Source organism: Polyodon spathula, chromosome 16, assembly GCF_017654505.1.
Source record: "Polyodon spathula isolate WHYD16114869_AA chromosome 16, ASM1765450v1, whole genome shotgun sequence".
In the NCBI taxonomy this organism is placed as follows: domain Eukaryota; kingdom Metazoa; phylum Chordata; class Actinopteri; order Acipenseriformes; family Polyodontidae; genus Polyodon; species Polyodon spathula.
The window spans coordinates 1,784,362-1,796,947 of record NC_054549.1 but is presented as its reverse complement, the minus strand read 5'-3'; the positions used below and the strand labels follow the sequence as shown (position 1 = coordinate 1,796,947).

The window sequence follows — 12,586 nt, the reverse complement described above, 5'->3', positions numbered from 1 at the left end:
TTACCGTGTGGTAAACTTAAATCCGGCGCTAGGATTACCACTGTTGTACCCTACCGTCGAGCCTGTGTTGTTGTTAAATCTGCGTGCCTTTGTGGCATGTAAATACCCATTGATTAGTGTCTTACTCATTATTATTCACTGACAACCCACGCAGGTAACTCCCCCCCTGTTACACACACATACAAGCAATGGCCCTCCCTCTATTCAAATTTTAACACAATATATTTTCAAAATATGTTTTCCAGTGCTTATTAATATGCTTTACCATACTTCTCTGGGCTTCATCATGCTTGCCTTTGCTTTATCATGCTTTCACTGTGCTTTATTACATTTTATAAGTGAAACTCCAGATTTTCCTGTCCTTGTAGAACTCCAAAATATAGGACCAGATATTTGAAGTGATGCACAATCCCTTCACAAAATTTGTGCCTCGCAAAAAATAGTGCTTTTGCACAAAAATTCATATTTTCCAACACGGCACAAAACAGTTGCGAGAAGTTGGAAAATAGCAGTTTTTTGCTCAATTCGCAAATGTGTTTGTGCCTCGCAAAACCACCTGCACATTCAAAACCAATATAGCAGAAATGCACAAGAGCTGAACTGGAATACCACACGACAATGGACTGTTAACAATATCCTGCCAAGCAGCTATCATAGGCATACAGTACATACCAATATTCCTCAGACGAGTCTAGACTCACATATAACCTGCACTGGAATGCAGAATCAAAGCTCAACACACATCGGTAGCACTGGCACCCCCGAACTTGCATGCCCACCCACACAAATATATAAATAAGCTACTAAATGAAGAAATGAAACAATGGACCACAGGATAGTGTAGGCTATTTAACACATAACTTAAACTTAAAATATATCTGTAGCATCAGACTCTACTCTTTATTTTATAGAAACACGCCTTATGCGTCTGCAGCTTTATATGCATGCAAGTCTGTACTTCATTTGTAATAATTCGATTTAAATGATTTAATGAATTTCTGCATTTTTGCATCAGAATCTCAAATTTGAATCATTTTTCTTCCTCCTAAGTCATTTGAAAGATGCCCTTCATTTTGCTCTTCTGATTTTTTGCTGGTTGGTTTGTACAGCTGTTCTGTGGTGTAGCCGTGAGCCTTTTGTGTTTATAATTTACACATGGCACAGCATGCAGTCTTATTATCTTATAGGGGTCACGCCACAACTAGAAATAATAAGGCTATAAACTCCTGGAGTTTACAGACATTAACGTTTACTATCAATTATAATCTATTTCAGGAAGGAAAGAAAAGTATTAACCTAGAAAATGTGGAAAAGCATTGGGCTTTGTATTTCTGTAGCATTGTGGCATTATTAATATTGTACAATGTCCTATCCATGATTGCAAAGGAAATGATAGCATGCACTCTGTAATTGCTGACCTTTAACTTCTATGTCATCGCATATATATATATTAACTGACTTTGTTATATTCTGCAGGTCAGTATATATTTTTAAATATCAGATTTTTTTAAAATTACTATGCCACATTAAAACCACAATAGCTATGGCAAACAGCTTAGAGACTTGCATCTGCTTCTTTTTTTTATGCCACAGGGGTTGTTGGTATGCAGTGAGCCAAGGACTCCCCATCTGACCTAACCCCTACCCTGTCTGGGCAGTGATTGGCCAATTGTCCTCCTCCCCCTGGGAGCTCCCATCCATGGTTGGCAGTGGCATAGTTTGGATTTGAACTGGTGATCTCCAAGCTATAGGGTGGATCCTACACTCTGGGTGGAGTGCCTTTACTGGATGCGCCACTCTGGAGCCCCTTTGTATTTTGCTTTTTATAATTTTTGTTTTATTTTTATCTTTTTTTTACAAAAAAACATGTATATCTCATATAGTATGTCAATTCATAATTCACGCAACATTGTTGTTTTGCATTGTTTTCAATTCTATATCAATGTGTCATCTGTTAGCCAAATGGAGTGTCACAATTTTTGCTCCTACAATGTCGTTCAGTATATTAAAGTAACTAGCTAACAAAAAAGTTCAGTGCATTTTGTTATATAGATCTTAAATGTGCAGTTTTGAAACAGAATACTGCACTCCCTGGTCATTTCACCTGGGTGCTAAACATGTCTCCAACCCATATCTGGCTTCTTTCCTGTCAACAACCAATCAGTTGCTTCCCCTATTGACTGACATGTTTTCAGCCAATAACATGGTTTGACCCAGAAGACACTGCTGGTGTGAAATGGTCTAGAAGGTAAAGCAGCAACAGACTTTATAGAAGGCTGTTTTATAATGAAAACATATGTTTGCTATAACACGTGTTTCTTTAAAAACTGCACAATTGAGACCTATGCAGCTAACGGAAGTACACAATGGACATGGAATTATTTTGCAGCTACAATTACTTGAAGCTGCATGTTGATTGTGTGCATTTCACAGACATTGCATGAAATCTCCTGATAGTTAGAGAAGAATAGGGAGGTATATATGAGTTTAAAAGCTTTTAGCAGATCTGCGTTTATTAGATCTGAGGAGTAAAACAGATCCAAGCGCTCTGGCGCTATACTGCAACTGCAAGAGAATTTGAGATTTCATTTGCCCCTAGACAAGCCAAAGCGGGTGGATCCTGATCTAAAACTGGGACCACTAGAGAAACAAAACGAGGTGCGTTCCATAGGCTACTGGTATAATGAGCACCAGTAACAATAGCAACAGAGAGGCTGTTTTGAAGATTTTGTTCTGAACATTACTTGTGTATTTTTCCTTTCTCTAAATGGCAAGTTGCTTGGTAAACAGCTTTTGATAAATATGGTCCAATGTTATTCCAGCAGCAGCTCTTGGATTCCCTTCCTCCTAATATGAAATGATCATTATTCCTTGCTTTTTAAAATCAGTCATGCTGAGCAATTTGTCATGCAATTGCTGTGTAATGAGTGGGAATTTTAATATGCTGTGGATTTCTATGTGAGAGTAATTTTTTTTATTGTGCCAGTATAATACTTGTTGTGTGTGTGTGTGTGTGTGTGTGTGTGTGTGTGTGTGAGCTTTACCTGTCACGTGCTTAAATTCCTGCCACAGTCACCTATACATGGGAATCACTGAGGAGTCAAGGCTTCTTATTACCCAATAAGCCTTTTTAATTGCTCAGTAGATTAAATTAACTATCACTTGTAGAAGATGAAATGCCTGATAGGACCGGTCTATTTTAACGATGAGAAAGTACACTTAATGTCATTATCACTACCAACATTATCTCAAAGACACAAATTAAAACTGGACATGAGAACAGTGGACAGTCATGCATAGCCTTTTAGAAATGAAAGCACTTCTCTAATTACAGTGTAATGAATGTCATGCAGTGTAAATGGCTTTGTACACTGACCTGCCTTTTGATGGAGTGGCTAGTTGGAAACCACAAATCATTCTGAATCTGTTTGAAGTCTTAATCAGATGTAATGGAACTGCACTGGGGGGGGGGGGGGGGGGGGGGGATTTCTAGGGTTTCCAGGAGCCCCCCCCCCCATTCTTTTAACTTTCTTCTGTAATTTATAGTGATTGATCTTGTAAATTAGATCAATTACACAGCGATCTGCATACATGTATGTGGGATTTAGCACATCAGAGCAGGAGCTAACAAGGGATCTCTGTTTACCAATGCATGTTCAAGAACGACTTATGCTGCTGTATAGCTGACTGAAGCCAAGTTAGGAGTTTGTTGAGTGCATTCTTACAGTACAGTAGATAACATTGGTTTGTTTTTCTAACTTAGGTATTGCCATAGCTTTTCTAATTGTCTGAATTCCATTGTTGCTTTGTTTCTGGACAGATCCTAACACAGTTTTGTGTATTTCTCATAAGATCAGGAGTAGTAGATTCTATGACTTTAGTAGTGGAGACTACTGCAAAAGAGCCCTTATAAAGGTTTCCCACAGTAAAAGCACAGCAAAATGTAACAAAACATAGGGAAAGCACGGCAAAGCATAGGCAAGTATTGTAAATACCTGAGAGGTATAGTAAAGCATATTAAAAAACTTGGCAAACTATGGTAGATGAATGGTTTAACCATGGGAAACACATGGGGGAAAACTGCAAAATGACAACGCAAATGTAAACTTTATAAGAGAAGGCAAAGTCAAATCCAAAAGATGTATTCAAGTATCTATAGAGTAAAAGCAAAAGAAAGAGAGCAGAACACACTTCAAGGTCATTTTCTATAACGTCATGGAATATAATTGCAATGATTAATTACTTCTGAAGTGCAGAGCATTTGGAGGTAAACATCCCAGTTCCTGAAATAAGCAATCATATGTATTAGAACTCGGAATGTTAGTCTCTTTGTACACTACACTCCGAAAGCTTGGTAAACTGCAAACCTTAGGTACATTTATGAACTATAGCTGCATTTCTAAAGTCTTTATCTCTGTGATCCAGAAACTAAAGCCAAAGCAAAATAAGTGCTGTAAGCACTCCAGTATTTTACCACATATTGATCAAGCACCATGACTTGGCCATCCAGCAGTCTTCCTGATTGGTGGATGGCATTGCTGCATACCTGGAGCTCCTACAGGCACGCACATACAGGACTTAGGTCCCTCTGTTGAGCACCACACCCATCTGTGTCTCCTTAAGAAAGAGTTTTTCATCTTTTTTTTTCTTTGAGCGTTTTACATAGTGTTTCAACATGGAGATGCTGATATGAGTATATTATCATGAACTAGAGAGGATAATCAATCTCATATTGCCTTAATACCAGACAGACAGTTAGAAAGACAGATACTAACTAACTGAAGCATCAGAGGTGTATATAGATATCAGTTTAAAAGCTTGTTTAAGACATTTGAAAATGTTTTTTTTTCTTGATTTTGAAACTGCTTCAACAAAGTGCTGCACGACAGGTTAATCCTGCAGGTTAATGCATTGAATTGTAATGATCTAAATGTTTAAAAGGTATTTTCAATATATATCAGACCCTCTCTTGATGAATGGAACAGATTTGCACCTTGTGTAAGTGTTGGTAAACTATTAAACAAAAAGATTCTCAACTTCTCCTCCATGTTGCTTTAGTATGGACCAGCAGTCCTGTTCCAAAGTGTTAAGACACACAGCTGCTTTTCAGAATCTATAAACCTTGAACAGGTGTCCAGTACTTACCCCATGTGCCGGAAATGACAGCCAGCCCCACTCCCCCTGGATCGACGATGTATCTAAGAGATTCACTGCAAAACAGAAACACATGTTGAACATACGAAACCATATATCCCAGAACTACATTGTGTGTATATACATTTTAACTCATAGTACATTGTACATGGTGTGGGTCACTTAAAAAAAATGTATATAACAACATGCAAAGGATTTGAACCATGTGAGCTTAAGAAATCAAGCAGACACACTCCACAAAGAACACTGATTGGGAATGAAGTCATGGATATGTCACAGGGAATGCCAAGCCTCTAAAGCATTGCCGGGACTACAGTTACTGTGTGTGCTTGAGTACAAGTGCAAGGGTCTATAGCAGGGGTGGCATGCCCTGTTCATGGAGACTACAATCCGGCAGGGTTTCTGGGAATCGTTCAATCATCAATGGCTAACATGTTAGTTATGACTAATTAATACAATCAGCTCAGTGAAGTAATTGAGAACTCAAGTGGAATGAAATCCAGAGAACCCTGCGGCTCTCCAGGACCAGGGTTGTCCAACCCTGGTCTATAAGATGGGAATTCTTCCTGCAAGTGCCACTGTTTCTTTCCACGTGTATCGAATCTAGTGAGACTTTGCCCATTTCAAGGCCATTTGTCCTACTTTGTGATAAATGTTAAAAGACTATTGTTTCTAGGAGGAGCTGACACTTAAAATGAACGTGGAGTAAGGAAAGCAGGTTACAATGAGCAGAATTGCACAAGTGGGCCATAAACACAGGATACACATGGGGAAGATATGAATGCGGCAACAGAAAAGTTCATCTCTGCAAATCTACCCTATGGTAGTTCAATTAAAGGGGAACAAATTTCATAGTAAATATGTCATTTTTGGTCATTATTTGTAGGCAAAATTATCATCTTATCTTGTCCTTTGTTGAAAAAAAATATTTTGAACCCTGTAAAATAGCTAATTTCTGTGTGTTAACCGGTACTGTATGTGCTAAACAGAAAATAAAATAATGTAACGTTATAAACACATGACTGTAAAGACCAGCACTTGGATAGCATTTGAATTATAACACCACCACCCTTATAGCAGCTGTAAGAAATCACACACTAAACATTACCTGTCATGAAGGTTTTACATGTTAGTGCTGGCATTGAACAACTGTACTTAGGTCTCATAGCTTTTGTTATTAGGTACTTTTTATAAGCTGCTATAAAGATAGCAGAGCCACAATTAAAATGTAATTCTTGCGTTGTTTTGGAAAATAAAAATACTTAACCTAATAATAAAAACAAGATATTGATTTAATTTGGTAATAATGTTAAAGGGAGAAAATGAACTTACAGTGCGTTAACATTATAAAGACTATATCTGCACCTGGGAAATAAGTGATTAAAAAAAAGTTGCGGACTAAATCAAAACCCTAACCACAAAATTGCTGTTGATGCAAAGAAAATCCCCCAGTACTAATAAGTGCCAGTAAAAGCAATCATGTTTCTGTCAAACAAATTAGATCATTTACAGAGAAACTGATTATGACAGCTTATTTTTGAAAATATACTTGACAGCGCAGGGCAATGCCATATCCAGTGCTCCCATGTTATAAGGCAGTATGATCGTGTTCTTGTGTTCTTGTTATCAGGCAGTATGATCGTGCTCTTGTGTTCTTGTTATCAGGCAGTATGGTCGTGCTCTTGTGTTCTTGTTAAAGGGCAGTATGGTCGTGTTCTTGTTATAGGGCAGTATGATCGTGTTCTTGTGTTCTTGTTATCAGGCAGTATGGTCGTGCGCTTGTGTTCTTGTTAAACGGCAGTATGGTCGTGTTCTTGTTATCAGGCAGTATGATCGTGTTCTTGTGTTCTTGTTAAACGGCAGTATGGTCGTGTTCTTGTTATAGGGCAGTATGATCGTGTTCTTGTGTTCTTGTTATCAGGCAGTATGGTCGTGCACTTGTGTTCTTGTTAAACGGCAGTATGGTCGTGTTCTTGTTATAGGGCAGTATGATCGTGTTCTTGTGTTCTTGTTATCAGGCAGTATGGTCGTGCACTTGTGTTCTTGTTAAAGGTCAGTATGGTCGTGTTCTTGTTATAGGGCAGTATGATCGTGTTCTTGTGTTCTTGTTATCAGGCAGTATGGTCGTGCACTTGTGTTCTTGTTAAACGGCAGTATGGTCGTGTTCTTGTTATAGGGCAGTATGATCGTGTTCTTGTGTTCTTGTTATCAGGCAGTATGGTCGTGCACTTGTGTTCTTGTTAAAGGTCAGTATGGTCGTGTTCTTGTTATAGGGCAGTATGATCGTGTTCTTGTGTTCTTGTTATCAGGCAGTATGGTCGTGCACTTGTGTTCTTGTTACAGGGCAGTATGGTCGTGTTCTTGTTATAGGGCAGTATGATCGTGCTCATGTGTTCTTGTTATCAGGCAGTATGATCGTGTTCTTGTGTTCTTGTTATCAGGCAGTATGATCGTTTTCTTGTGTTCTTGTTATATGGCAGTATGGTCGTGCACTTGTGTTCTTGTTACAGGGCAGTATGGTCGTGTTCTTGTTATAGGGCAGTATGATCGTGTTCTTGTTGTAAGGCAGTATGGTCGTGCTCATGTGTTCTTGTTATCAGGCAGTATGATCGTGCACTTGTGTTCTTGTTAAAGGGCAGTATGGTCGTGTTCTTGTGTTCTTGTTATCAGGCAGTATGATCGTGCTCTTGTGTTCTTGTTATCAGGCAGTATGGTCGTGCACTTGTGTTCTTGTTACAGGGCAGTATGGTCGTGTTCTTGTTATAGGGCAGTATGATCGTGCACTTGTGTTCTTGTTATCAGGCAGTATGATCGTGTTCTTGTGTTCTTGTTATCAGGCAGTATGGTCGTGCACTTGTGTTCTTGTTAAAGGGCAGTATGGTTGTGTTCTTGTTATAGGGCAGTATGATCGTGCTCATGTGTTCTTGTTATCAGGCAGTATGATCGTGCTCTTGTGTTCTTGTTATCAGGCAGTATGATCGTGTTCTTGTGTTCTTGTTATCAGGCAGTATGGTCGTGCACTTGTGTTCTTGTTAAAGGGCAGTATGGTCGTGTTCTTGTTATAGGGCAGTATGATCGTGCTCATGTGTTCTTGTTATCAGGCAGTATGATCGTGTTCTTGTGTTCTTGTTATCAGGCAGTATGATCGTGCAGTCTTGTGTTCTTGTTATCAGGCAGTATGGTCGTGCACTTGTGTTCTTGTTAAAGGGCAGTATGGTCGTGTTCTTGTTATAGGGCAGTATGATCGTGCTCATGTGTTCTTGTTATAGGGCAGTATGATCGTGCTCATGTGTTGTTGTTATCAGGCAGTATGATCGTGTTCTTGTGTTCTTGTTTTCAGGCAGTATGGTCGTGTTCTTGTGTTCTTGTTTTCAGGCAGTATGGTCGTGTTCTTGTTATAGGGCAGTATGATCGTGTTCTTGTGTTCTTGTTATCAGGCAGTATGATCGTGCTCTTGTGTTCTTGTTATATGGCAGTATGATCGTGCACTTGTGTTCTTGTTACAAGGCAGTATGGTCGTGCTCTTGTTATAGGGCAGTATGATCGTGTTCTTGTTGTAAGGCAGTATGGTCATGCTCATGTGTTCTTGTTATCAGGCAGTATGATCGTGCACTTGTGTTCTTGTTAAAGGGCAGTATGGTCGTGTTCTTGTTATAGGGCAGTATGATCGTGTTCTTGTGTTCTTGTTATCAGGCAGTATGGTCGTGCTCTTGTGTTCTTGTTAAAGGGCAGTATGGTCATGTTCTTGTTATAGGGCAGTATGATCGTGTTCTTGTGTTCTTGTTATCAGGCAGTATGATCGTGTTCTTGTGTTCTTGTTATCAGGCAGTATGGTCGTGCTCTTGTGTTCTTGTTATCAGGCAGTATGGTCGTGCTCTTGTGTTCTTGTTAAAGGGCAGTATGGTCGTGTTCTTGTTATAGGGCAGTATGATCATGCTCATGTGTTCTTGTTATCAGGCAGTATGATCGTGTTCTTGTGTTCTTGTTATCAGGCAGTATGGTCGTGCACTTGTGTTCTTGTTAAAGGCCAGTATGGTCATGTTCTTGTTATAGGGCAGTATGATCGTACTCATGTGTTCTTGTTATCAGGCAGTACGATCGTGTTCTTGTGTTCTTGTTATCAGGCAGTATGGTCGTGCACTTGTGTTCTTGTTAAAGGGCAGTATGGTCGTGTTCTTGTTATAGGGCAGTATGATCATGTTCTTGTGTTCTTGTTATCAGGCAGTATGATCGTGCACTTGTGTTCTTGTTGTAAGGCAGTATGGTAGTACTCTTGTCTTCTTGTTATCAGGCAGTATGATCGTGCTCTTGTGTTCTCGTTATAGTGCAGTGTGGTCGTGCTCTTGTGTTCTTTTTATAGGGCAGTATGATCGTGCACTTGTGTTCTTGTTATCAGACAGTATGATCGTGCTCTTGTGTTCTCGTTATAGTGCAGTGTGGTCGTGCTCTTGTGTTCTTTTTATAGGGCAGTATGGTAGTACTCTTGTCTTCTTGTTATCAGGCAGTATGATCGTGCTCTTGTGTTCTCGTTATAGTGCAGTGTGGTCGTGCTCTTGTGTTCTTTTTATAGGGCAGTATGATCGAGCACTTGTGTTCTTGTTATCAGACAGTATGATCGTGCTCTTGTGTTCTCGTTATAGTGCAGTGTGGTCGTGCTCTTGTGTTCTTTTTATAGGGCAGTATGATCGAGCACTTGTGTTCTTGTTATCAGGCAGTATGATCGTGCTCTTGTGTTCTCGTTATAGTGCAGTGTGGTCGTGCTCTTGTGTTCTTTTTATAGGGCAGTATGATCGTGCTCTTGTGTTCTTGTTATCAGGCAGTATGGTCGTGCACTTGTGTTCTTGTTAAAGGGCAGTATGGTCGTGTTCTTGTTATAGGATAGTATGATCGTGTTCTTGTGTTCTTGTTATCAGGCAGTATGATCGTGTTTTTGTGTTCTTGTTATCAGGCAGTATGATCGTGTTCTTGTGTTCTTGTTATCAGGCAGTATGATCGTGTTTTTGTGTTCTTGTTGTAAAGCAGTATGATCGTGCTCTTGTGTTCTTGTTATAAGGCAGTATGGTCGTGTTCTTGTTAAAGGGCAGTATGGTCGTGTTCTTGTTATAGGGCAGTATGATCGTGTTCTTGTGTTCTTGTTATCAGGCAGTATGATCGTGCTCTTGTGTTCTTGTTATATGGCAGTATGATCGTGTTCTTGTGTTCTTGTTATCAGGCAGTATGATCGTGCTCTTGTGTTCTCGTTATAGTGCAGTGTGGTCGTGCTCTTGTGTTCTTTTTATAGGGCAGTATGATCGAGCACTTGTGTTCTTGTTATCAGACAGTATGATCGTGCTCTTGTGTTCTCGTTATAGTGCAGTGTGGTCGTGCTCTTGTGTTCTTTTTATAGGGCAGTATGATCGAGCACTTGTGTTCTTGTTATCAGGCAGTATGATCGTGCTCTTGTGTTCTCGTTATAGTGCAGTGTGGTCGTGCTCTTGTGTTCTTTTTATAGGGCAGTATGATCGTGCTCTTGTGTTCTTGTTATCAGGCAGTATGGTCATGCACTTGTGTTCTTGTTAAAGGGCAGTATGGTCGTGTTCTTGTTATAGGATAGTATGATCGTGTTCTTGTGTTCTTGTTATCAGGCAGTATGATCGTGTTTTTGTGTTCTTGTTATCAGGCAGTATGATCGTGTTCTTGTGTTCTTGTTATCAGGCAGTATGATCGTGTTTTTGTGTTCTTGTTGTAAAGCAGTATGATCGTGCTCTTGTGTTCTTGTTATAAGGCAGTATGGTCGTGTTCTTGTTATAGGGTAGTATGGTCGTGTTCTCGTTATAGTGCAGTATGATCATGTTCTTGTGTTTTTGTTGTAAGGCAGTATGATCGTGCTCTTGTGCTCTTGTTATAGGGCAGTATGATTGTGCTCTTGTGCTCTTGTTATAGGGCAGTATGATTGTGCTCTTGTGTTCTTGTTATAAGGCAGTATGGTCGTGTTCTTGTTATAGGGCAGTGTGGTCATGCTCTTGTTTTCTTGTTATCAGGCAGTATGAACGTGCACTTGTGTTCTTGTTGTATGGCAGTATGATCGTGCTCTTGTGTTCTTGTTATAGGGCGGTATGATCGTGTTCTTGTTATATGGCAGTATGGTCGTGCTCTTGCGTTCTTGTTGTAAGGCTGTAAGATCGTGCTCTTGTGTTCTTGTTATAGGGCGGTATGATCGTGTTCTTGTTATATGGCAGTATGGTCGTGCTCTTGCGTTCTTGTTGTAAGGCTGTATGATCATGCACTTGTGTTCTTGTTGTAAAGCTGTATGATCATGCACTTGTGTTCTTGTTGTAAAGCTGTACGCTCGTGCACTTGTGTTCTTGTTGTAAAGCTGTACGCTCGTGCACTTGTGTTCAATCCAACACGTGCACGACTTCTCATAAAAGTGTAAGCAACTCCACTAATACAGTTGAATAATGAGGAGATTAGAAACAACAGAGCTTCATTCTAAAATAAAAGAAATGCATATTGAACTAGTTATTATCCTGCCTTCAAATTCCATGTGTGTAATGCTTGCTTGTTTTTCTTTATAAACCTTTGATTTGTATTGTACTCCCTATTATCCGTTGCTGTTATTATTTATTTTAAACTAGATATAAAGAATTCTAAAAGAAAAGTGACCGAATATAGCAGGTTGTAATTTGACCTTTACTCTAAATATTTTTAACATCAGCACCACCATATCCTCTTTTTGAACGGCTTTTGCAACTCAAATCTCAATATCTCCATGTATGTGAATACCTCGTGCATGTCCACTGTTAAGTGTTACTAAATATTTGAATACCCATAGGATGTTTCTGCTGCAGAATCGTAAAAATAAATAAGTTATAAGCACTTGCTTCTTCAACCACCAGACCCGCAGTTTATGCAGCATATTGAAATCAATAAAACATAGCCGACAATTTAGGCTGTGCTTTGTAATAAAATCTAAGTCATTGTGATAAAACATATTATAATCCTGTTGAGTGCTTGAAACACTGATGAAAGTCATTCTTTCATATTCATATATTATTATTATTATTATTTACACTACATTTCTCAGACAGAAAGACTGCCACCCTGAGTGTGCAAAAAATATATATATATTTTTTTTTTAAATGTGCGTATTCTAAGCTCTTTGCACAGATCAGTGACCATCGGGACTGATGCTAAAAAGCCAGAGACTGTTGCAGTTTACAACGCAACGAAGTACAGTGTGGATATACTGGATCAAATGGCACGACTGTATTCTGTCAAAGGTGGTACTTGCTGGTGGCCTGTGGCTGTTTTTTATAATGTTTTGGACCTGGCAGCCATCAACGCTTTGGTTTTGTACAAGGAGTGCACCGGCAATATAATCACTCGGAGGGACTTCATTTTGCAGCTAGCCCTGGAGCTACAGCAGAAACATTTTGATAAGAGACATGAA

General features: G+C 39.4%; 1 protein-coding gene across 3 annotated transcripts in view; it reads right to left on the bottom strand.

Moving 5' to 3' along the window:
- Positions 1–12,586, bottom strand: part of LOC121329399 (ephrin type-A receptor 8-like) — a 138,055-nt gene that overhangs the window by 104,918 nt on the left and 20,551 nt on the right. For all 3 annotated transcript variants that reach the window (XM_041274997.1, XM_041274998.1, XM_041274999.1), the window contains exon 2: positions 5,146–5,210. In XM_041274997.1, coding sequence (XP_041130931.1) covers positions 5,146–5,210 — 65 coding nt within the window. The remainder of the gene's footprint in view (positions 1–5,145; positions 5,211–12,586) is intronic.